The 23,801-nt window shown below is 46.2% G+C and overlaps 1 protein-coding gene and 1 long non-coding RNA gene across 5 annotated transcripts in view; one reads left to right on the top strand and one right to left on the bottom strand.

Moving 5' to 3' along the window:
* scospondin (subcommissural organ spondin) overlaps nt 1–23,801 on the top strand; it is a 39,619-nt gene that overhangs the window by 1,314 nt on the left and 14,504 nt on the right. The window contains 88 exon segments of the mRNA XM_037279698.1: nt 383–465; nt 627–797; nt 871–1,094; nt 1,198–1,300; nt 1,386–1,544; nt 1,610–1,695; nt 1,774–1,899; nt 2,018–2,174; nt 2,290–2,542; nt 2,614–2,755; nt 3,008–3,149; nt 3,521–3,693; nt 3,781–3,999; nt 4,292–4,457; nt 4,592–4,847; nt 5,428–5,632; nt 6,189–6,283; nt 6,372–6,628; nt 6,710–6,844; nt 6,964–7,166; nt 7,243–7,370; nt 7,532–7,641; nt 7,722–7,871; nt 7,962–8,055; nt 8,127–8,336; nt 8,628–8,833; nt 8,930–9,044; nt 9,142–9,263; nt 9,362–9,532; nt 9,643–9,876; nt 9,947–10,069; nt 10,138–10,235; nt 10,298–10,529; nt 10,604–10,756; nt 10,837–10,974; nt 11,049–11,231; nt 11,302–11,452; nt 11,527–11,686; nt 11,796–11,844; nt 11,974–12,075; nt 12,171–12,298; nt 12,416–12,536; nt 12,607–12,734; nt 12,802–12,943; nt 13,013–13,183; nt 13,277–13,445; nt 13,535–13,610; nt 13,702–13,723; nt 13,793–13,913; nt 13,990–14,203; nt 14,276–14,417; nt 14,522–14,683; nt 14,760–14,936; nt 15,161–15,238; nt 15,324–15,458; nt 15,541–15,696; nt 15,772–15,936; nt 16,011–16,325; nt 16,401–16,530; nt 16,781–16,906; nt 16,982–17,073; nt 17,175–17,357; nt 17,430–17,600; nt 17,666–17,921; nt 18,002–18,048; nt 18,109–18,279; nt 18,359–18,493; nt 18,631–18,767; nt 18,849–18,943; nt 19,026–19,075; nt 19,155–19,325; nt 19,417–19,587; nt 19,682–19,761; nt 19,844–20,013; nt 20,079–20,125; nt 20,224–20,424; nt 20,511–20,681; nt 20,829–21,080; nt 21,117–21,189; nt 21,380–21,600; nt 21,764–21,916; nt 22,027–22,193; nt 22,271–22,416; nt 22,474–22,694; nt 22,759–22,791; nt 22,869–23,033; nt 23,281–23,499; nt 23,618–23,785. Coding sequence (XP_037135593.1) covers nt 383–465; nt 627–797; nt 871–1,094; nt 1,198–1,300; nt 1,386–1,544; nt 1,610–1,695; nt 1,774–1,899; nt 2,018–2,174; nt 2,290–2,542; nt 2,614–2,755; nt 3,008–3,149; nt 3,521–3,693; nt 3,781–3,999; nt 4,292–4,457; nt 4,592–4,847; nt 5,428–5,632; nt 6,189–6,283; nt 6,372–6,628; nt 6,710–6,844; nt 6,964–7,166; nt 7,243–7,370; nt 7,532–7,641; nt 7,722–7,871; nt 7,962–8,055; nt 8,127–8,336; nt 8,628–8,833; nt 8,930–9,044; nt 9,142–9,263; nt 9,362–9,532; nt 9,643–9,876; nt 9,947–10,069; nt 10,138–10,235; nt 10,298–10,529; nt 10,604–10,756; nt 10,837–10,974; nt 11,049–11,231; nt 11,302–11,452; nt 11,527–11,686; nt 11,796–11,844; nt 11,974–12,075; nt 12,171–12,298; nt 12,416–12,536; nt 12,607–12,734; nt 12,802–12,943; nt 13,013–13,183; nt 13,277–13,445; nt 13,535–13,610; nt 13,702–13,723; nt 13,793–13,913; nt 13,990–14,203; nt 14,276–14,417; nt 14,522–14,683; nt 14,760–14,936; nt 15,161–15,238; nt 15,324–15,458; nt 15,541–15,696; nt 15,772–15,936; nt 16,011–16,325; nt 16,401–16,530; nt 16,781–16,906; nt 16,982–17,073; nt 17,175–17,357; nt 17,430–17,600; nt 17,666–17,921; nt 18,002–18,048; nt 18,109–18,279; nt 18,359–18,493; nt 18,631–18,767; nt 18,849–18,943; nt 19,026–19,075; nt 19,155–19,325; nt 19,417–19,587; nt 19,682–19,761; nt 19,844–20,013; nt 20,079–20,125; nt 20,224–20,424; nt 20,511–20,681; nt 20,829–21,080; nt 21,117–21,189; nt 21,380–21,600; nt 21,764–21,916; nt 22,027–22,193; nt 22,271–22,416; nt 22,474–22,694; nt 22,759–22,791; nt 22,869–23,033; nt 23,281–23,499; nt 23,618–23,785 — 13,328 coding nt within the window.
* LOC119139211 lies at nt 18,945–21,907 on the bottom strand. Of its 4 annotated transcripts, XR_005101325.1 has the most exons (4): nt 21,785–21,907; nt 20,205–21,610; nt 19,369–19,515; nt 18,945–19,283 (listed from the first exon to the last, which is right to left on the bottom strand). It is a non-coding gene; the product is annotated as an uncharacterized LOC119139211 (long non-coding RNA). The 4 variants fall into 4 exon arrangements; XR_005101324.1 differs by having other exon boundaries at nt 18,945–19,515; XR_005101326.1 differs by having other exon boundaries at nt 18,945–19,515; nt 20,205–21,590.

Below are 23,801 nucleotides of genomic sequence, written 5' to 3'. Positions count from 1 at the left end.
TTTGAGTGGAGGAGACGCATTGGTTGAAGCGGAGCTCGCGAGGGGGGGGGGGGGGGCGCTCATCGTTGCGGTGTTTTTTTTTTGTGCGCAATTAAAACGTAGAAAAACAATAATAGTTTTCCCAACACAGTTTGCAGGAAAGATTAGTGCTTCATTTTTATCCCCCAGTTTGGTGCAATATGTTAACCAGGGTTTCAAAATATGCGACATTCAAATAAAAACGCATTCTGCAATTGTCACAGAATTACAGGAGCTGGAATAGTTTTAATACTGCAAACTATATTATTATACATTAACCTGACTTAACAGCAATGCGTCCTCCAGGCTGCTGCTGCTGACAATAATTAACAAACATGTTAAGTAACTTTTCTTTCCACCTCAGGTTGCCAGTGATGGAAAGCCAAATGGTGAACAAGACAGTGAGAGCATGCTGTGGAGGTTGGAGTGGACCACGTTGCTCAGATAGTAAGAGAAACACCAATTAAAAAAATAATAATACAAATAATTGATACAGTAAAATGCAACAACTGAATATTTGATCTTGTGTGGCAAAACTTTCACGAATTACCCACTTAACATATCAACATGTTGACAAATGTGTCATCTCTTTGTCTACTCCCGATCAGGTGTAGCAATGCATGGTCAGTGTTACTCCACCTGGAGCTGCGCGGACTTCCCCGGAGTCCATAACGCCTCCCTAATGACCATGGAGCAATGCTGCAGCAGCCAGTGGGGATTAAGTTGGAGAAATGCCTCGGACCAGACCTGCTTATCCTGCACCTACACTCTTCTGCCAGGTTGTAAAATATAAACCCACACACCACTATTTTCACCCAAAGTTTGATTTGTGACTTTTCCACAAACCTCCAGACTCGCAGTTGTCCCCGCTAGTACGCGGGGGTCTTCTGGGTAGCGTCAGGGCACCTCAAGGCTCAGCCACCTGCATGTCCTGGGGTGGATCCCACTTTCGCACTTTTGACAAGAAGCACTTCCACTTCCAGGGTGGCTGCACTTACCTGCTGGCCTCATCTACTGATGGGACCTGGGCAGTCTACATCAGTACGATCTGCGTCAGCTCAGGAAACTGCAGCAAGGTATGACAGACTTCCACCATACCAGGGCTACCATGTAATATTTGCAGATATGTGGAATTCATAACATTTTCAATTTTCTGTGGTTCTTACACAATCTTGTCAGGCTCTGAGGATGATGATGGGCCTTGATTTGATGACAATTCACGACAGGAATTTAACCCTCAACAACCTCCATGTTCCAAATGGGGACCCCATCTTTCAAAACGGTATGATGTCACTCATCATTACAACAAACACATTTATTTGTTCCAGGATCTTCAACATGCATTTTTGGGTCTTCACCATTTCTAGGTGTTAGCGTCCACTGGCTTGGAGATTTTGTGTTTGTGGAGAGTGGCCTCGGGGTGAGGGTGAAGTTTGACCTGGTCAACAGCGTCTATGTGACAGTAACGTCTGAGCATCTGGCAGCCACCAGAGGGCTTTGTGGAATCTACAACAACAACCAAAATGGTGCCTGAATTCAAATTTAACAAAAAGTGATGATATGGAATTTGAAATGATTTACTTTACCGTAGATGATTTCACCACAATGGGAGGAACCGTGTCTCAGTACGCTGCTAGCTTTGGCAACTCATGGAAAGTTCCTGACCAGCAGAATGAAGTACTGCACAACATACATTGAAGTAGCACTATGACTGTCCTTGTTTACTCAAAGCTCCCAAATCTTTCCACGTTCAAGGGCTGCGGTGATGCTGCGGAACTCGGACACAGCTGTGATGTAACGGGAGATGCTGCCTTACGCAAGCAAGCAGAGTCCATGTGTCATCGACTACTAAAAAGCCCCTTCACCCAATGCCACCCACGCGTGAGTTATGCAGCACGCTCACATAGCAATATGCAAATACCGACATTTTATTGTCCGGAAAACCTTGTACGTCATATATGAGGGAAAATGTCATTCCATTTTCTCTCCTGTTTTTCAGCTGGACCCAGCAGCGTACCTAGATACATGCTTGTATCTTTTTTGTAGCTTGCCACCCAAGGAGAGGGAAGCAGCAGTATGTGACACTCTGGCGAGCTACGCACGAGAGTGTGCCCAGCAACATGTCATCGTTATTTGGAGAGAAGGCGCCCTTTGTGGTAATGATAACAATCCCAGTGGAAATGGCGATCGAAAATAGATGGAGGTCAAAATTATCCTAAAATTTTCATCTTGTTCACTGTCATTGTCTCCCTTCTCTATGCATCTCCCCAGCTCGGATCTGTCCCAGAGGGCAAGTCTTTTCAGACTGCGTGTCCTCATGTCCTCCTAGCTGCGCATCCCCCCAACCCCCAGGACCGGCCGCATCAGCGGGTCAATGCCGGGAGGAGTGCGTTGGGGGGTGCGAATGTCTTCCAGGACTCTATCTTCACCAAGGACAGTGCTTAAAAAAGGATGATTGCCCTTGTTTCCACCGAAGGCATACATACCGGCCAGGAGACAAGATACAGCAGAGATGTAACACCTGGTGAGGTGGATGTGTGTCTTGGTGTTTCCGGTTATTTGGTTGATTGATATTTGACATATTCCCGAATATAGTGTTTGTAGAGAAGGTCAATGGCAGTGCACTGGGGAGAAATGTGCTGCTCAGTGCAGTCTGATGGGAGCGCTCCATGTCACCACCTTTGACAAAAAAAGATACTCATTGCAAGGAGGGGATTGTCCTTTTACCACTGTGGAGGTAAGAACATTTCTTAGACAAACAGATGAGATTAAATTAAAACAATTTGGATCCTTGAATGATGGAAAGCGCCATACAAACTACAAGATATGAACCCTGTTTGATTATAAAATAAATATATTTTTAAAAGTGATATTCTCTTCTCCTTACAAATACCAAAACTGCTGCGAGGTCCTTGTGTGTAAAATCTGAATGAAATAACTTTTTTACCTCAACTGTCCACATCACTTCAGCTCTCCAATGTGTTTTCAGGACTACGTTGACCGAAAGCTTGTGGTGACCGTGCGCTCGGGCGAGTGCGCAGCAGGGGGAGGAGGTGCTGCTGCAGGTCTAGGTTGTCTCATAGAAATGACGGTCACAGCACTCCGTACCACAGTCACCATCACAGACACTGGTGAGTTATTAGGGAGACCCCTCCTGCATACTTTTACATTATTATTTCGCTCATGCTGTCAGAAAATGGGAGGCTAGCGTATGGATAAAACAAAAGAAACAAAAGAGAACTAAAGATATACTTAAAAACATCCCCCTAGCTTCATGCTAGTATGTAATGGGAAACACCATAGATAGGCTAATGGAAATGATCATGGTACAAATACATGCAAACAGGGCAATAAAACAATATTCACATGCATTTTTTGCGGGAATTATAAAAATTCAATTTTATATGAAGGGGCATCCTCTTTTTTGGTGTTAATTTTATTGCAGCTCTTCATATTTTACACTCGTATCGTCACATATTGTGAATTCCATTGATTGCTCTAGGTACGGTGACATTGAACGGTCAGAGGGAACTGTTGCCTGTGGTGACCGCGGACCTGGTAGTGCGGAGGGCATCGTCTGCCTTTCTCCTAATTCAGACCTTTGGAGCTCAGCTTCTGTGGCACCTTGATGGACCCCTCATCATCATTACCTTGCAGCCTCATTTCACAAACAAGGTAGCCTTCAATTGTCAATTTCACTGTCCTTAGTGGAATTAAATCAGGATATAGGTCATAAATAAGGTCTCGTTTTTTTTCTTGTAGGTACGCGGCCTTTGTGGAACACTGACTTGGAATCAGCATGATGATTTTATGACCCCAGAAGGAGACGTGGAGAGCAGTGTGTCATCCTTTGCCGGCAAATTCACCACAGAACATTGCACTCTGCCTGGAGGAGCCCCTCCGGACCCCTGCACTACTTACACCCAGAAGAGACACTATGCTGATACCGTATGCGCCATCATACACAGCACCGTATTCCAGGTTTGTTTGCAATGTTACATTCCAGAATTGACATTTAGTTTGTATTTTTATATTTATTTGATATGTGTTTTGGTTATCTAGTGGGCGGTAAATGAGACATTTTAAGGGTTTGCTCAAGAGCTATATGGTTTGTCAAAGAATATTTATGAAACAGCCACAGTTCCAGTTTTTCTCAGGACAAGTATAATTTATGCAATAAGTGCACTTTCCCTGTCATGGCTTATTTAAAATTTCATGAGGGGGTCCCGCCGCTTTGTAGTTCACAGCATTCGCTCTCATTCTGCTCCTTCAGGCATGTCATGATGTAGTGGAGAGAGAGCCCTATTTCCGCCTGTGTCAATCAGAAGTGTGCAGCTGTGCACTTCAGAAGGCCTGTCATTGCACAGTTCTCACTGCCTATGCCAGACGCTGTGCCCAGGAGGGCATGGCTGTTCAGTGGCGTAACCATACCTTCTGTTGTAAGTATAAAAGATCAACAAGTCTTGTCTTTGAGCTTGCAGATTAATTCTGATATTTTAGTGCACTCGTCATGATTTTCTTTTTCCTTTTGGTTATTTGTGTTTGTCACAACTATTTCCTCCTATCTCCCCAGCCGTCCAGTGTTCCGGGGGTCAGGTGCATCACGAGTGTGGTCAAGCATGCGGCCGCAAGTGCTCCGACCTGCAGCACGGCTGGAGCTGTGATCCCAACGGTAGTGGTGATAAGCTATGTGTTCCCGGTTGCCAGTGCCCTGCAGGATTAGTGGAGGACCACCAAGGCCAGTGCGTGCCTCCTACGATGTGCCCATGTGTACAAGGAGACAAGACATATCTACCTGGGGATATCGTTCAGAACAGCTGTAACACCTGGTATGCCGAACGCAAAGATTACATTTATATTTGTGAATATTTGGTGCTCACCAAAAAAGTTTTATAAATAACCACAGATGGCAGTAAAGCAACAATTATTTTGGGCCTTAATGAATTTTAGCAAGCACAATGGTATTGATATTGTGAAAGTAAAGTTAAAATGACCTGACAATTATGCTAATATATTCTATATAACCTAGTTGACCCAGTGATTTTTTACTGCACGTTATAAAACTAACTATGTTGCACTTTCTGCGATAAGTAATGAATAAGTAAACCACTGCACACTGAATTCTTCTCTTAACATTGCTTATGGAGGCTGAAAACAGTCCAAATAGACCTTTGCAACAATTTATAATGCACACAAGCAGATATTCTTCAAGTCATTGTGTCTGGTGGCGCGAGAGCTCTGATGAAATCACTCTATCGTCCTGCTTCTTTCTACAGGATAGGTTGATTTCATTATTTCTCTTCGCCACATAGCGGCTGCGATTATCACTCTTGACAAATATAGCAGTACTGTGATAAGTAGGATGACACTATACTTAACTATATTGCTTGTGACCCCTGACCTTTACAGCATGTGTGAGGAAGGACGCTTTAACTGCACGCAAGGCGCATGTGAAGACGTCAACAAGTGTCCTGGCTCTCTGATATACGCGCCACGTTCCTGCCTGCTCACGTGCTCCAGTTTGGACCCACCAAGCCAGCAGCAAGGTTCTGGCACGCTGAGTTGCAGAGAGCCCCTATCTGGCTGTGTGTGCCCCCACGGAACTGTGCTACTTGTAGGTGAAAACTTTGACATATGTATGACTATTTAGACTTTGTTTGAGGGAAATAAGGAAATAAGTACCGTATTTTCCGGACAATAAGGCGCACCTAAAAACCTCAAATTTTCTCAAAAGCCGACTGCGCCTTATAGTCCAGTGCGCCAAATTCCTAAATTTAAACTGGCACGCAGCATTGTGTCATGAAATCAGTCATAAGTGGCCCGCTGAAGACTATGAATCATGAATCAAAAAGACTATGGATCATTATTTTGTGATTATAAAGTAATTTGTTGCGTCTGAAGTTAAAATAAAAAAGATCCAATGGAGAATGATTTGATTTGGATTAAAAATCTGACATGATGCATTAATGGTGCGCCTTATAGTCCGGTGTGCCTTATAGTCCGGAAAATACGGTATGTTTTTTTTACACACTCCTGAAATGCTCTCCCATCCAACTCTCATACTTCACAACACTGAAAGCCTCAATCATTATATACTAAATGATTGTGAACATATTGAGTTTACATTTTCTTTTTAGTTTTTGTTCTAATATAAATTTGATCTCCTGCAGGGTGATCAGTGTGTCCTACCTGCCGAGTGCCCGTGTCGCCATAATGGCCGCCTGTACTACAGCAACGACACCATCACTAAAGACTGCAACACGTGGTACATAAAAACATCATTGAATAAAGCCCATGGAATTCATTCATTAAATGAATATTGGAAAGAAATAAGAAATAATTTTCTTTTGCAGTGTGTGTAAGGAGCGCCACTGGCACTGCAGCCAGTCGGCCTGCGCTGGCATGTGTGTGGCTACCGGTGACCCTCATTATGTGACCTTCGATGGTCGCTACTTTTCTTTCTTGGGCGACTGCCAGTACGTGCTGGCGAGGGAGACCAGCGGTCTGTTCAGTGTCACGGCCGAGAATGTGCCCTGCGGAAGCACCGGGGTCACCTGTACAAAGTCCGTCACCCTCAGCCTTGGGAACACCATCATACACCTTTTGAGAGGTTAGATATTTTATTGGAGTCTAAATTCTGAACTGTGTTGACAAATGCAATATAAATAAATCGAGCTAATCTTTAATTTAGGTAAAGCAGTGACGGTTAATGGGATGCCAGTTACTCTACCCAAGACCTACAGCGGGAGTGGTCTGACTTTGGAAAGAGTGGGCATCTTTGTGTCGTTGTCCTCCCGACTTGGAGTCACTCTGCTGTGGGATGGAGGTAGGACACGGAATATTTTGACTGTAATCTTGATTTATTTATTTATTACATTTCCAATGTCATTTCATAAAGTTACTAAGATGCATTGTTTCGGTAAAATATGGAAATGTTGCTTGCAGGTATGCGCGTGTACGTGCGTCTGGCCGCACACTTGAGGGGAAACGTCGGGGGGCTATGCGGTAACTTCGATGGGGACACTGAGAATGACTTCACCACACGACAAGGCATCGTAGAATCCACCGCTGAGCTATTTGGGAATTCTTGGAAGGTCAGCCCATCCTGCCCGGATGTGGCGGACCAAGATCTGCGAGACCCTTGCACTGTGAGTCCAGGTCATCCATGACCCTAAACGGAGAAAATAATCGGACATCTAATATTATAACACAATTTCTGCACAGGTTAACTTACACAGGGTACCGTGGGCCAGGAAAAAATGTGGCATCTTGATTCAGGAGCTCTTCTCTCCTTGCCACCTTGAGGTGCCCTTCCAGCAATATTACGATTGGTGTGTCTTTGATGCGTGTGGGTGAGTTCATTTACACAGGTTGTAAATGATGAATGATTTCCTTGGCAGAGATTGGTTTATGATCAGTTTACAGTTGTCTTCCTTTGCCTCCGTAAAGCACAAGACCAAATCGTTTTGCAGCCAAGGTCCGTGCTCTCATTTCCCCCTCCTTTCACTTTCAGCTGTGACTCTGGTGGCGACTGTGAGTGCTTGTGCACAGCCATCGCCACTTACGCAGAAGAGTGTAACCGCAGAGGGATCTACATTCGCTGGAGGTCCCAGGAACTCTGTCGTATGTGCACAAAATAAAACATTTACCTATTTTCCAGGAGATTGCTACTGAATTTCTCTCTGGTCCTCTTTTTGTTGAAGCCCTGCAGTGTGAAAATGGACTTGTTTATGACCCATGTGGGCCAGCTTGCTCCCCTTCCTGTCCTAATGTGCAGCAGAGTCCGCATTCCCAATGTGACGTCCTATCTTGTGTGGAGGGCTGCTTCTGCCCCGCTGGTACTGTTCGATATAGTAAGACGCAAATCTGTAATGAGCTACTGAAAGACAAAGTAGTAAATCTTATGTTTTAGCTACATCATGGTCTGCTTTGTTAAACTATAGGTGACAGCTGTGCGGTTCCTACCCAGTGTCCATGTGAGTGGGAAGGGTCCATGTTTCCTCCTGGAAGTACCATCACTCAGCACTGCCAGAACTGGTCGGTACATATAAACGCTTCAAAAAAGGGTTTAATCTTCATGTCGTGTTCTTCTGCTTATATTCACCCAGTTCTTGCGACGACGGGATGTGGCATTGCGATGGGGTGCCATGCCCTCGTCCTGCGCCGACCTGTCCGGAATCCGAGTTTTCCTGCGCGAGCGGTCGCTGTATCCCGTCTCAGTGGTTATGTGACAACGAAGATGACTGCGGCGACGGCTCTGATGAGATTTGTCCATTCACCTGCTCACCGGAACATTTCCGCTGTACCAGCACGCCAAGGTAACTGGGAACTTTATCACGTTGGAGATCTCTTGCCGACTCTCCTCCGTGTCATCCTTGTCATAAAAGCTTTTATATAGTCAAGTCAATTACTGATTAGATACCATTCACTTCTGTGTGACATACTTTATATAATATATAAGGCCTATTTTATAACCCTGGTATCACATCAGAGGCAGAGGTGAGATCAGCAGTACAAATCTAGGTCAAGGAGATTGGAGTGACATCACAATTGAAAATTCAGTGGGCGTGTATTGGCCAGGATGGGAATCGAATGTCTTCTTTTGTCAGCGGCCCATGTCTGAACCTGGCTTTGCGTTGCGATGGCCACCCCGACTGTGCTGACCGATCAGATGAGGCGTTCTGTGGACCCGCCACTCCGGTGCCCCTTTGCCCACCAGGGGAATTTCAGTGCGCCAATGGGAAATGTCTCTCAGCTAGTCGAGTATGTGACGGACGATTGGACTGTGGCTTTGCCGATGGTTCCGATGAGCAAGGTAATGTGTTTTGGACAAAACCATTTCAAATCGATTTGCAAACTAATAAGTGGTCCCGCTCTTATGTACTGGAGTGAATTCTGTTTCTCGGACCAGATTGCGGTGTGGCGTGCGACGAAGGGGAGTTCCTATGTGCTGGAGGACGATGCATCCTCTACCTCCATCGATGTGACGGCCATGATGATTGCGGAGATCTCAGTGATGAACGGGGGTGTGCCCAATATTTATTATAACCTTCTATTCAGTTTCAGACATATGTTTTGTTCTGTTTCCTAGTAAGAAACACTTCATCTTGTCTGTGTTTTAAGGTGTTCCTGTGCACAAAAAGAATTTCAGTGCCCAGGTGACCTGTGTGTCCCTTCAGAGAAAGTGTGTGACGGTCATCGAGACTGCCCATCTGGAACGGATGAAGCTGTTTGTCCAACTCGAGGTAAAATGAGCTTTTGCAGCATTAGTATTGAATGTGAGAAAAAACATTTTTTGTAGTGTGAGAGCTTCTCATCCAGAAGTGTTTTTTTTTTTTTACAGTGACATGTGGACCTGACCAGTTTGCTTGTAATGATGGCACATGTGTTGCCATCGCTATGCTGTGCGACGGAGCACGAGATTGCCCGGCCGGAGAAGACGAAAAACGAAGCAACTGCTACTCTTTCATAACACCAATACCTTCACCTTTGACCCCGACAGTACCGACCTCAGGCAGTGTGATATTATATTCTAAATACACAAAAAATTATGGATAGCTATCAAATCAAACATTTTTTTTTTTTACTATTAACAAAAGTAAATATTTTTCTCACACTTTACAGCTTGCTGGTCCTATGAGTTTGCCTGTGCCACCGGTGGGCAATGCATACCTCAAACCTGGCACTGTGATGGCGAGTCCGACTGTTTGGACGGTAGCGATGAGCAGCAGTGTCCCTCACTTTGTGCTCCTGGCCAAGTTCCCTGCCTCAGTGGCGACCAGTGTGTGCATTACCAACAACTTTGCGACGGCAAACCAGATTGCCGTGATGCATCTGATGAGAGCGTAGACAACTGCGGTAAGACAAACCTGAGTCATCTGACAGCAAAGGTCGACAGGGTGATGTTTGTTTGTGTGTTTGTCTTCAGGCTCATTGCGGATCCCTCCCTGTCCTGGCAGCTTCCCATGTGACAATCGCACTTGCGTGAATATGTCAAAAGTGTGCAACGGGATTCCTGACTGTCCGCGGGGTGATGATGAACTTGTGTGTGGTGAGTTGTCCCAAGATACCCTTGAGACATTTGTTAGAAAACAGAACTCAGTAAACTCTTATATTCAGGTAAAAACGTTTCACCAGCGCCCCCTGGTGAAAGGAACACCACAGTTTCCTGTCCAGAATTCACCTGTCTGGATGGCTCATGTATCAGTTTCAATATGGTAGGTTGATGTATCACCTCGCCCTTTTTTATGACCTAACTTCTGATTAATTTCCTATCCAGATGTGTAATGGTGTGGCAGACTGCCCAGACTCCTCACTAGCACCGTTCGGGGGCTCCACTGATGAGCAGGGTTGTCGAAGTTGGAGCTCCTGGGGTTCTTGGAGCCCCTGCAGCACCACATGTGGTACAGGCTCGGTGACCCGGCGCAGATCTTGCCCTGCGGGGGACATTTTGCACCACTGTCGGGGTCAGGATGTCCAGAAGCAGCAGTGCTTCAACACAACTTGCCCTGGTATGATTGTGATGCTGCTTTTTTTATAATACATTTGAAAGGTTGTGGAAGCATAATGTTTTTATTTTTGTCAGTGGATGGTCAGTGGCTTCCATGGGTGAGCTGGTCAAACTGTTCAAGCGAATGCGGAGGAGTGCAGATCCGACACAGAGACTGCATCCTGCCTCAAAATGGAGGTCGAGACTGCTTCCAACTCCCGGGACCATCCAACCTAAGCTTGGAAATTAGTAAGCGAGTCATTCCTGGTGTTTGTTGGACATGTCTATTCAGATGTTGGTGCATCTTCATCTGCTTGGCTTTATTTCAGGGCCTTGTTCTGCGGACGGCTGCTCCAATACTAGCTGTCCGACAGGCCTGGTGAGACACAACTGTTCCCCCTGCCCAATGTCCTGCGCCCACATCAGCAGCGGAACTACCTGCGATCCCGCCGCACCCTGCTTCTCAGGTCACCCTGGATCTATTTTGAAAAAAAACTATGATCTAATTTTAAATCTTACACATTGTAATGTATTTCCCCAGGTTGTTGGTGTCCAGAGGGGAAGGTCATGAGCCAAACGCAACAGTGTGTGTTTCCAGAGGAGTGTGCGTGTGAGTTGGCAGGCGTGCGCTACAGGCCAGGTCAGCAGATGAAGGTGGACTGCGAGATTTGTGTTTGTGAGAGAGGAAGACCTCAGCGATGCCAACCCAACCCGGACTGTTCTGGTCGGTCTTAAATTTGCTTCATATTCCACATAAATATCTTCACTCATCAGTTTGCCCCCTCCCTTTTTAGTACATTGCGCATGGTCGTCATGGTCCGAGTGGGGGGAGTGTTTAGGACCATGTGGTGTGCAGAGTGTCCAGTGGTCTTTCCGGAGCCCAAACAACCCCACCAATCATGGAGATGGGAAAAACTGCAGAGGAATCTATCGGAAAGCACGTCGGTGCGTAAAATAGTATCAACGAGTCCTTTCTTCTTTTCTTCTCACATGCACTTTCTTTATCTGCAACTCCACAGATGTCAAACTGACCCCTGTGATGAATGTGAGTATCAAGGCCAGTCCCACGCTGTTGGAGACAGATGGAGGTCGGACCATTGCCACTTGTGTCATTGCTTGCCCAACCTCTCGGTGCAATGCTCTCCCTATTGCCCGTATGCCGTTACCGGATGCCCTCAGGTAGTCGAATAATGGTGTTAAAATATTTGTACAATTCTGTCTCTCACGATGCTTATCCATGCCTTGTTTATTTTGCCTATTAGAGAAACTAAATTGTCAATTTATTTAGGGCCAGAGTCTTGTGCCTGGGGATGGAGACAGCTGTTGTTACTGTCAAGGTCAATTTGAGTTCCACACACTGTTTTCTTCTTTATCCTGTTTTTAAGCCGACTTTTTTGAGAAGTATATATTTCACTCTTGCTGTGTTCTCTTAATTGATTTGGAGTTTTATCGACTGCTCTGCACAGCACGCAATGAAAGTTCTGCAGTGACAGTCAGCCCCTCCCCTGTGACGTCCGAGCCAGGAAAGGACACCACTCCCTCGGTGCCCACCTACCCACTCCCTCCTGGTGATCAGTAACTTATGAATAGATCATACTATTTCATGAAAATATTTTTGGCACCATCCAACTGTAATTATTATTTTTCTATTCTTCTTCTGCAGAGGAGTGCTGGTCTCCTCTGGGCGTTCAGTTTCTGCCGGCCTCCAGTTTCCACGCCTCATCTCAGCAAAGCGGTCACCCCCCTGAGGCAGCCCGTCTTCATGGTTGGGACCACCACACAGACCTTCAGGTATATCAGGAATGCCATTTGTGTGCTTTTATTAATTATTTGGCTCTGTTTATATATTTTGTTGTCAATTACTGAATTTGTTCATTCTTAATAATGGTGCTTTTTGTGGAATGCCAGGGCTGGAGTCCAGAACCTGAAGAGTATAAGGATCTACCACAGCGGAGCCCTGGGGGGCAGAGTAGCAACACACAAAGTCCTTACATCGAAATTGACCTGCTGAAAGAATACAACATCACCGGTACGCTTTTACACCTGGCTGACCATTCTTATGAATTTGTTAATGTGACACCATCTGTTCTTTTCTCCAGGGGTACTTACCCAGGGGGGTGGCGTATTTGACACATACATTTCCAGTTTATATCTGCAGTTTAGCCGGGATGGAAGACTGTGGTACATTTACAAAGAGCTTGTGACTGCCGCCCAGCCCAGAGCTAAGGTCTGACAATCATATTGTTGTTTGTACTATGATTATATTTCTACCATTTGTTATTTCTACCGTACAGGTTTTTCATGCCAACCACAATGAGGCAGGGGTCGCCGAGATTAAATTGGACAGGATGGTGTCGGCTCAATTTGTCCGCTTGCTACCACATGATTTCCATAATGGCATCTATCTTCGTCTTGAGATAATGGGATGTGAACCTGGTTAGTAGAAGTAGCATATATGATACATGTTTTCTATTAAATTGATTATTTTGGTCTCGTCTGATTCAGGTTATCATTTCTCAACCTTACCCACACCAACTTCAACCGTCTCACCAGCGGGTGGTTGCAAACAAAAGGAACTCCAGTGTAGAAATGGACGCTGTGTGCCAGCCGGCCCGTCGGGAGTTATCTGCGATGGGGTCGATGATTGTGGTGACGGATCAGATGAGATGTTCTGCGGTGAGATTTTTATCTCCAGTCTAATTGCATGCAATGCATTCAGTAACAGTATCAGTTCACTTTTACCAAATCTGCACACTGATATTATTCCAGGCACAACAGTCCCGACTCCTCGCAGCTGCCCCGGTGGTCAGTACTTGTGCCTCCCACCAGGGGGCTGTATCGACACAGGAAAACGTTGCGATGGGATTCCCCACTGTCCCAGAGGAGATGATGAAACTGAATGTCATCCGTATGAGAACATCACCACTCAGTCCGACAGGTGAGGACAATAAATTGTAACAAATTTTGCAATTAAAACTCTTTCTTTTTATCTTTATATTGTATTTATACGTGCATGAATATCTTCAGGCCCTACACACCCACCGCCGCCCCTATCAGGACTCCTTCCAAGATCCCAGTGACTAGACCTGCATTACCAACAACAGTGAGTAGAGTTATCAAAGTTTATTTTAAAAGGTAGATCTAAGTTTGAATTCATCAATATGAACTTTATATGCCTTTCATTATATTTGCAGGATGGTGGCCCTGGATATCGTGGTAAGTTTTGCAACTTAGTTTTGTTTTAGTGTATGGTGTCTTCAATATATCATACATGTATCTTTGTAGGCATATGCTCATCCGCACTCGGACTGGAGGATGGAACCATTCGTTATGGTCAGCTGACCTCATCGTCCTCTCGTGAAAACAACCCGGCTGACGCTGGTCGTCTGAATATCGTTCCCAATGTGTGAGTTATAATCTGGCTGGTTACTTCACCGTGCCATTAAAAGATACACTGAAACATTTGATTATGATGTTTGCAGTCAAGTTATGGAGCCTGGATGGAGTCCTTTGCCGACAGACCTCCAACCGTATTTCCAGGTGGATTTCCTGGAACCCACGTGGGTTTCAGGGGTTGTGACCCAAGGCAGTGAACGTATGTGGGGTTACCTCACGAAATACAGACTAGCCTTTGCTCTGCACGAAAGCCTCTTCACCAACTATACACAAGATGGCAAGCCTGGAAGTCCTGCTAAGGTATTGAACGTATTTGGTTAGCATGATGATATTGTGACATTTATAAAAAGTCCTTATCTTGATGTGATGTAGGTGTTTGAGGTACGGATGGTGGGCCGGACTCCCGTGACCCGCTGGCTCAGTCGACTTGTCCGAGCCCGCTACCTTCGCATCATCCCTGTGGAGTTCAGGCACACGTTCAACCTGCGTGCTGAGATCCTTGGATGCAGAGGAGGTGATGACTGCCAGTCCCGCACTTATTTTCTTCTTCTCTGTGCTAAATTGGCTATGAAATTGAGCTGTCACAAAGTGTGATGCTTTTCTTGACATGTAACGCAGATGAGCTGGTGACTCCCGGGAGTGTCACACCTGCTTCTGATGGTGGGAAAGGCTGTCAACCAGGCCAGTTTGCGTGCCGGCAGAGTGAACAATGTGTTCCTATCGCTGTGGTTTGTGACGGACGACTGGACTGCAAAGATCACACAGATGAGATGAATTGCGGTGAGAGCTTCTGGATACTCCATTATACACTACTCATTTTATATTTGGCATTCATGTTCATCCTCCATCTACACAGGCTCTCCAGGTTTACAAAACAAGACTAGTCCCACAGGTGGACCAGGCTTCCGTGGTGACATCACAACAGGTGCATCAGGTCTCCGAACCACCAAGCCAGGAGGTGGTCTGCCCGGTGTGGCGACAGCCGGAGTCACAGGACAGCCTGGACTTTGGAAAGCCACCACTACACACATTGGTATTTTATTTAGTTCTTCCATGTATTTTCTGTTTGATTAGAGAAACAAACCAGAATTCCCAAAGCAAATGTGTTTGTATGAGCACAATTCTGAGTGTACTGCACAGATGATTGTTGTTAATTATTCATCTACCAAGATGCTCTTAAAAAACATTTCTCACCAGATCTTTCGTGATCAAATAAAGATTCACATGAATAAAACAGTATAGATTTTTTCCAATTAGAAGTGACTACCGGCCAGCCTGGACTGCACCTCTCACCATCGCAGCAGCCTGGAGGTCCTGGCTTACAAACTACAAAGCGTGAGAGACACCAAACAATGTTGCTAGTTCTGCATCTATGATTCAATGCTCATTTGACTGAACAGACAGAGACTCTGTTTTACAGCTCAGTGGAGCACCACAACCAGAGTGGGTTGTGTGGAAGGCCAGTTTGCGTGCAGATCGTTTGGCTGTGTCGACTCGGCTCAGGTGTGTGACGGCAGGCGGGACTGTCTGGACGGGTCCGATGAAGAGCGCTGTGGTGCGCATGAATAATCAATAGAAAAAGTTACCAAATACATTTTCATATGAAAAGTTAATAAATTGCATTCTTTTTATTCTAGGTTCCGTCGTAAGTCCAGTGACTACGCAGCGCCCCCTAGTGCCCACCCCCTGCTCTCCAAAGCAGTTCTCCTGTAAAAGCGGCGAATGTGTTCACCTGGACCGCAAATGTGATCTGCGGAAGGACTGTGTGGACGGTTCCGATGAAAAAGACTGCAGTATGAAAAATCGAATTGACAAATAAGAAGTGACATCACTTCTTGTTTTCATTACAATATGTTTTCATCCTCCAGTTGACTGCATCATGTCCCAGTGGACCTCATGGAGTCTGTGCAGCGTGTCTTGCGGTCTGGGATCATTGTTTCGGCAGAGAGACATTGCGAGGGAAGCGCTACCTGGAGGATCCTGCACTGGGGGGCAATTTGACAGCCGTCCCTGCTTCCAACGACCATGCCCAGGTTTCTAACAGCGCCTAAGGTCGAAGGCCTTTTTCCAAATTCAAAAATCACTGGTTTGTTTTCACCTTTTGTAGTTGACGGTCATTGGTCGGAGTGGACGGAGTGGTCCGATTGCGATGTTCAGTGCGGAGGGGGTGTCCGGCAAAGGAAGAGAACCTGTTCTGCACCTGCCCCGAAAAATGATGGGAGGGATTGCGAAGGCATGAGCCAGCAGAGTCAGAGCTGCAACAACCAACCCTGCACCAAAGACACGGGAACACAGACAGGTTGCGTCAACGGTATGGTGCTCGTGTCCGAGGCGGACTGCCTGACCGGGAGAGTCGAGCCTTGCCCTCCAACATGCTCGCATCTCAGCTTCACCAATAACTGTACTGAAGAATGTAAACCAGGTCAGTCGAAGTTATATTGACTTTCTGATTAGGAAAGTCAAAATACTGACTCAACACAACCCCCCCTCCCCCCAGGCTGCCGATGTCCCAGTGGAATGTACCTACAGGGAGGCCAGTGTGTGACAGCAAGCCAATGTTTCTGTCACTGGAACGGCCAAAAACTGAAGCCAGGACAGATAATCAGCAGGGACCATTGTACTACATGGTGAGATTTATTTCTTGTTTTTATCTTCCACTTTGTTGGAGCTATTCCTGGTCTTCATAGCTGAAGGCTTTTTTTAAAAACACTAATTACCTAACAAATATATGGCAGTTGATTAGCTTCACAAAGTTAATATGAAGATGTGATGATGTCAAAAATTTTATAACAGTCTGAAAAGTGTTATACTTCATATTGTTTGATTTCATTTTGAAGACTTACTAATTTTACATACATGTATATTTGTCTCCAAAAGTACATGTCAGGAAGGACATGTGACCTGTAACTCATCCAGTTGCGCAACAACCTGTCATTGGTCAGCCTGGTCGTCATGGTCACCGTGTGATGTCACCTGTGGGCTCGGGCTCCAGCAACGCTACAGGTGAACAGACTTTTGGACTTTTAGTTGCATTTGTATGTCTTTAAATTGAGAATTAGAATATACTTGTTGTGTTAGGTCTCCGGTGAATCAGACAGGATCGCTCAGTGGGTATCTCTGCCCAGGAGACTCCTCTGAAGTCCAACGGTGCTCCATCCCCTGCGACACTGGTACACATTCATAACATGATTTAATATATATAAAAATGAAAATAATCACATCATGATCAGATGCAGCTCACTAATTTGACATATGTTTATTTTTAACGCAGAAGAACCAGATGGAATTTGGAGCAAATGGACCAGCTGGTCCGAATGCAGCAAGACATGTTTCCATCACGTAGACGATGTGGGAATCAGACAACGATTCCGAAGCTGCAACTCCACCCACGCTCGCTCCGTCTGTGATGGAGACAGTGCGGAGCAAGAGCCTTGTAACATCATCCACTGTGCAGGTATGAGCAGCATCCATCTTTATTTCTCATGAGAGTACAACAGATTAAAAGGTCCTTGTGTTGTTATTCTAGTGGATGGTGGTTGGTCTGTGTGGTCTGCGTGGTCGCTCTGCTCATCCGAGTGTAATTCCGGTGTCCAAACACGGGAACGATTCTGCACTTCACCCTCACCGCAACACGGGGGCAGAAGTTGTGCCGGCCCACACGTTCAGACAGCGGACTGTAATGCTCATCCCTGCTCAGGTAATTTGCTAGTTCCCGTAGCCCTTATTTGCAGTTCGTGATAACAATATATCTTTTGTTTCCAGGTGCATGCCCAGAAGGTATGACGTACATGACAGCGGCTGAATGTGAGGCTCATGGAGGTGCATGTCCTCGGGTCTGCATGGACATGACCTCCACCGAAGTGCAGTGCGCCACCGCCTGCTACGATGGCTGCTACTGCGCACTAGGCTTGTACTTGCGCAACGGCAGCTGTGTACCTTTGTCCCAATGCCTGTGTTACCACCAGGGGGAGCAATACCCAGCTGGGGCAACGCTTCCAGTAGATTCATGCAACAACTGGTACTCGTAAAATTCTTGTCGCTGCTAAATATGAAAATATTTTAATTCATTGATTGGTCTGGATTGTACGTTTTCAACAGTACATGTATAAACGGAGAGATGTCTTGCGGAAATACTTCATGTCCTGGTGAGTGAGTTTAGGGTTAGGGTTAGGGTTCATTGTCTTGAATGACCATGCGCTTTTTAGTGGACTGCGGTTGGAGCAGCTGGACTCAATGGAGCACCTGTAGTCGAACATGCGATGTCGGTGTGAGAAGGCGGTACCGCTCAGGAACCAATCCACCGCCAGCGTTCGGAGGTCGACCTTGTGAAGGCGATAGAGTTGGGGTGGACACGTGCAGCATTGAGCCATGTTTTGGTGAGGGCATATTTGCTCGTAACGTTTTGCAGTTGCTGTTTTGTTCATAAGTGCTAAGTCAAGATGTGATGTGCACTAGGTGTAAGAGAACCATGGAGTGAGTGGTCGGAGTGCTCAGTGACTTGTGGAGGAGGTTACAGGAGCAGAACTAGTGGGCCTATCAGAGTCCATGGCACAGCACAACAATTCAGTGCCTGTAATCTGCAGCCTTGTGGTACGACACATTTGCAATTACAATTCTGATATTTGTAATTTGGAAGCTCAGTTAAAAGTGTGATATTCTTTTCTTATATTATCTGCAGTTTTTAACAATTTTGCTCAGAAGTTATTCATTACTCATTCCCATTTCAGGTGATAGCAAAGTGTGTCCACCAGGGCAGGAATGGAAGAAGTGTGTGAGAGGAGCAGTGTCATGTTCAGATCTTACGATGGACCTCAGTCGGAACTGCACGCCAGGTTGCCAGTGTCCTACTGGAACTTTCCAACAGGTCAGTGCCGTGGCTCTTCGACAATACAAAAAAAAGAAAAGTACCTAAAGATTGTAAATGCATTTGATTGGCGGTCCCCAGGATGGCGAATGCACCCAGGAGTCTGATTGTCGCTGTGACGTTGATGGAGAGCAGTACAAACCAGGAGACATTATTTATATTGACTGCAAAAACTGGTAAGTAGATGCAATGTGTTCTAATTTATTTCCATCTTATCTGCATGTGTTTCTAACTTCAATGTGTATCCCCGTATTTCAGTACATGTCAAGCAGGGAGACTTGTAAACTGTTCTCAAGCCAGGTGCACAGGTAAAAAATTTTTTTTTTTATTCGTGGCACATTCATCCTTATTTAATCTATTTTTATTTTTTGCATTTACACTCTGTAGCTGATGGCCAGTGGTCACCGTGGACTCCTTGGGGTCACTGTTCAGTGTCATGTGGAGCAGGTCTGCAGTCCCGATATCGGTTCTGTTCCAGCCCTCAGCGCTCCGCCGATGGTCCGTCGTGTCCGGGGCCTAACCGAGAGGACAAAGTCTGTGTCACCACCCCATGTGACCGTGAGTTAGTAATAATTCCCTCTTAAGTGAAAATACAGTTTACATGTTTAAGAATCAACTTTCAAAAAATGTCATCGTTGATTCCTCCAAGGTGACGGTGGTTGGGGTCCTTGGAGTAATTGGACACAATGTACCAAGTCATGTGGCGGGGGTGTTCAGAGCCGAAGGAGAGATTGTGACAGTCCGACCCCTGAAGGAGAAGGAAATTACTGTGAGGGTCTCGGAACCCAGGTCAAAGCCTGTAACACTGCACACTGCCCAGGTAGGCTTTTGTTGTCATGGAGTTTAGAATGAAGCTTCAAATTTGCTTCATGAAGCAGTCACGACCACTTTTAACAAACATGGTGTGATCTTAGTGGCACCATGCTCCAAGGTCCCAGGCACAGCATTCAGTAGTTGTGGACCATCCTGCCCCCGCTCCTGTGATGACCTGGCAGTATGTGACATTCCAAATCACTGGCTTCAAGTCAACACGTCTTATTGTTATCCACAATAATTATAATTTTTCTGTTACACAGCATTGCGAGTGGCTTTGTGAGCCAGGCTGCTATTGTACAGAAGGAAAGGTTTTATCAGCTAATGGAGCAGTCTGCTTAGAGCAGGAAGAATGCCCCTGCCTCGATCTTACAACCGGCCGCCGGCTAGAACCTGGAGACATGACATTGGCTCCTGATGGCTGCAATAACTGGTTGGCAGGATTCACACATATGCAGTAATGAACAAAACCATGATTAATATGGGTATTTATTTCAGCACCTGCGAGGGAGGAAAGCTTAACTGCTCCCAAAACCCGTGCCCAGGTGAGTGGGACAAAAATCACCAGCTGTCCCAATACTTATGTGTGTATCAGGTCATTTTAGCTGGCTCTGGATTCATCACCTCTTCTCTGTGTTTCCAGTATCAGGTGGCTGGTGTGAGTGGTCCACGTGGACTCCATGCTCCAGGACCTGTGGGGCAGAGTCGGTATCCCGTTACAGAAGCTGCAGCTGTCCCGAACCCAAAGCTAGCGGGCAACCCTGTTCTGGAGAACAGGAAATACATAATGGCGTTGGAGCTCAAATCCAGAGACAGCCCTGTCCTGTTATCACCTTCTGTCCAGGCAGGATCGATTTTTATTTTGTTAGGGCATAACATCATGTCTGCTAAGTAAATTTAATTTTTCATTTTCAATTCATCACGATGTAGTGCATGGTTCTTGGAGTTCCTGGTCGGCTTGGTCAGACTGCGACGGGTGTGCAGGGTCATCCAATCGCACCAGAGAGTGTAACAACCCCCCTTCAAGATTCGGTGGTCTGCCCTGCCTCGGAGAAGCGACGCAGAGCCGTGGTTGCCATGACAACACGACCGTGTGCTCAGGTCAATTTTGCAAATGCTTTCATGCGCACTATTGAATCGTGTAGGAACTACATCTCATTTCATTTTAATTTGACATTGACTAGGGGCATTTATTAGCGATGATCGAAATTGGCTGACTTTTAGGAACATTCCGTACTTCCTTTTCAGAATGTGGTGGCGGCCAAGAGGAATGGCCTTGTGGCAAGCCCTGTCCTCGCTCCTGTTCTGATCTCCATGGTGACACGGAGTGCCTGGACTCACCAGGATGCAGCAAGTCTTGCGGTTGCCCTGGCGACATGGTCCTGCAGGATGGCGTGTGTGTAACCAGGGAGGAATGTCGCTGCAAATACGAAAACAGCTCCGCTGCAGGTTGGCTAAAGATCCTTTTTTTTTTTTAAATTCCCAAAACACGTTTGAAATGTTCTGCAAGTTCTTGTTTTTTTCTCCACTGATTAGATTCCAGACCTGGTGAGACTGAGTGGCAGTTTGCAAGTCACGGAGAAGAAATCATCACTGACTGCAAAAATTGGTTTGAAGCATTTTACATGAATTGATGTTTTTCTCGTTTCGTGGTGAGCATGTCTGTAAAGTTTTCATGTCCACCCATTTTGTCCCCCGCACGTCTCCTGCTTCTCAACATAAACATGTTTGTTTACAACAATTTTCCAAAAGCGATTTGGCCAAATAATTGATTCAGGTTCAGTTTATTCTCTCCTCAGTTCCTGCCAAGCTGGTGTTTTTCACTGTCACTCACTCCCCGGCTGCTACGTCGACGGCGGCTGGGGCCAGTGGGGAGCTTGGTCTTCGTGCTCAATTTCCTGCGGAGGAGGAGTTCACTTCAGGAGACGCCAATGTGATAATCCATCTCCTCAGGGCGGGGGAAGAGGTTGTCTGGGAATTGGTGAACAGCAGAGAGACTGCAACACACATCTGTGCACAGGTATTCGTGTCTGTGCATGTAAAGCAGATTTTTTTTTTTTTTTATGGAATGGAATACGAATGAGCAAGTATAATAATCCAACGTGCAGTGGTTTTAAGTTTTATCTCTCTTACAGAAACATTTATAAGATTATATACGCCGTGTAAAATTTTCTTCCCTCTAGACGCAGTGGAACCTTGGTTACCTTGGTCTCAGTGGTCGGTGTGCTCAGTCAGTTGCGGCGGCGGCCAGCAGGCTCGATTCCGGACGTGCGGCTCGTCGGCCTGCAGTGGCGTTAGCCGCCAGAGCAAAACTTGCAATACAGAGGTCTGCCTTGGTAAGTCAATAGACACAAATATAAAATGAATGGCTTGATATATTTTGAAAATAAACGGTAATTTCGGAAAGCTAATCTGATTTTACATACTGGTTTTTGTCGTCACGCAGAAGTGGGCTGCCCCCCAGGCAGGCTGTATAGGGAATGTGAGCGAGGGGAGGGCTGCCCTTTTAGCTGCGACCACATAAGCGGCAGGGAGGGCTGCTACAGCGATGGCTGCGAGGAAGGCTGCCACTGCCCCTTGCACACTTTTCAACACAACAACGTCTGCCTGCATGTGGGTTGTCGCTCATATCCTGCAATGCACCTAAATATTTAGCCTAGTAAATGCATTTTCTAATCTTTCTGTTTTAGGAGTGTCCCTGTTTAGTCGATGAGGAGTTTCTAGTTTCTCTGCAGAGTGTTTCTATCACCCCGGTGTCATCTCTGCTCCTTCAGAACATCTCTGAGGGAGTGGAGCTCCAGCCTGGAGACACATTGATTCACGACTGCAGCTCATGGTAACTAGACAATTTTGGGTTGTTGTCCTTAGTCACATCACCCTTCTCTTCTTGTAGCATTTGTGAGCACGGCAGATGGAACTGCTCCTTAGAGCACTGTCCAGTTGACGGCGGTCTGTCATCCTGGGGATCTTGGAGCTCATGCTCGTTGTCCTGCGGCGGTCTTGGGCTGAAGACCCGCACAAGAGGCTGCACCCAACCTGCTCCAGCTCATGGAGGAAAAACTTGCATCGGGCCATACCTTGAAACCACCTACTGCCAAGCCCCTGACTGCCCAGGTAAGGGTGAAAATAAAAAGACACGATAATTCGCCATTGAAATGTTTGTGTGTGTTGTTGACAGCTGTTGGTCCCACAGAAGAACCCACCCTACCAGGTAAACAGAACAATAAATCTCACATGGTTACAGTCGATCCCATCCCAGACTCGATCCGCTACTTTTTTATTCCACAGATGAAGATGCTGGTTTCACTGACTGGTCAACATGGAGCCCGTGCACGAAAACTTGCACTGACGCTCGCTCTCCAGCTATGAAGTCCCGTTATCGTCAGTGCATCAAACCCCCCTGCTTCGGGGACTCCCATCAAGACAAAGCTTGCAACCTCCCCCAGTGCCCTGGTAAATATACCGTAATTTTCGGACTATAAGTCGCGGTTTTTTTTCATAGTTTGGGTGGGGGGGCGACTTATACTCAGGAGCGATTTATATACATATATATGGGTTTTTTTCACTTTTTTGGGCATTTTATGGCTGGTGCGACTTATACTCCGGTGCGACTTATAGTCCGAAAATTACGGTATATTCAATACTTTGCAGGACTAACAATGCTATTTGGTGGATCCTTTTCATTTTCCTTCTCTGACAGACTCAGACGGTGATGAGCTCTGCGTTGGGGACGATTGCGAGGAGAGGAACTGTACCTGGACAGATTGGGGGATGTGGGCTTCCTGTTCACGTTCATGCGGCGTGGGCCAGCAACAGAGGATCCGAACCTTCCTCGGCCCCGGCCCCAACGGCTTCTGGTGTGACGACATCCTGGGGGGAAACATTGAGCGCCGCTTCTGTAACATCAGGCCTTGCAGAGGTGAGGCATTCAGTCTGGACACCCAAAACTTTTTTTATTAGGAAAGATAGACCAAAGATGAAGCATTTCACAAAACAGCATTCTCAGCGTCTTTGTGTGTATTTTTTAACGTCTGCAGTGGATGCAAGCTGGTCTCGATGGAGTCCGTGGTCCAGCTGTGATAAGCTCTGCGGCGGTGGCCGCTCCATACGTACCCGCTCGTGCTCCAGCCCTCCACCCAAGAACGGAGGACAGAAGTGCCGAGGAGAGAAAAACCAGGTCAAACCATGTAACACCAAACCCTGCGGTGAGATTTGCAAAAT

Source organism: Syngnathus acus, chromosome 20 (assembly GCF_901709675.1).
Source record: "Syngnathus acus chromosome 20, fSynAcu1.2, whole genome shotgun sequence".
In the NCBI taxonomy this organism is placed as follows: domain Eukaryota; kingdom Metazoa; phylum Chordata; class Actinopteri; order Syngnathiformes; family Syngnathidae; genus Syngnathus; species Syngnathus acus.
The sequence above is the reverse complement of the archived record's forward strand: the minus strand, read 5'-3'. Positions and strand labels throughout refer to the sequence as shown.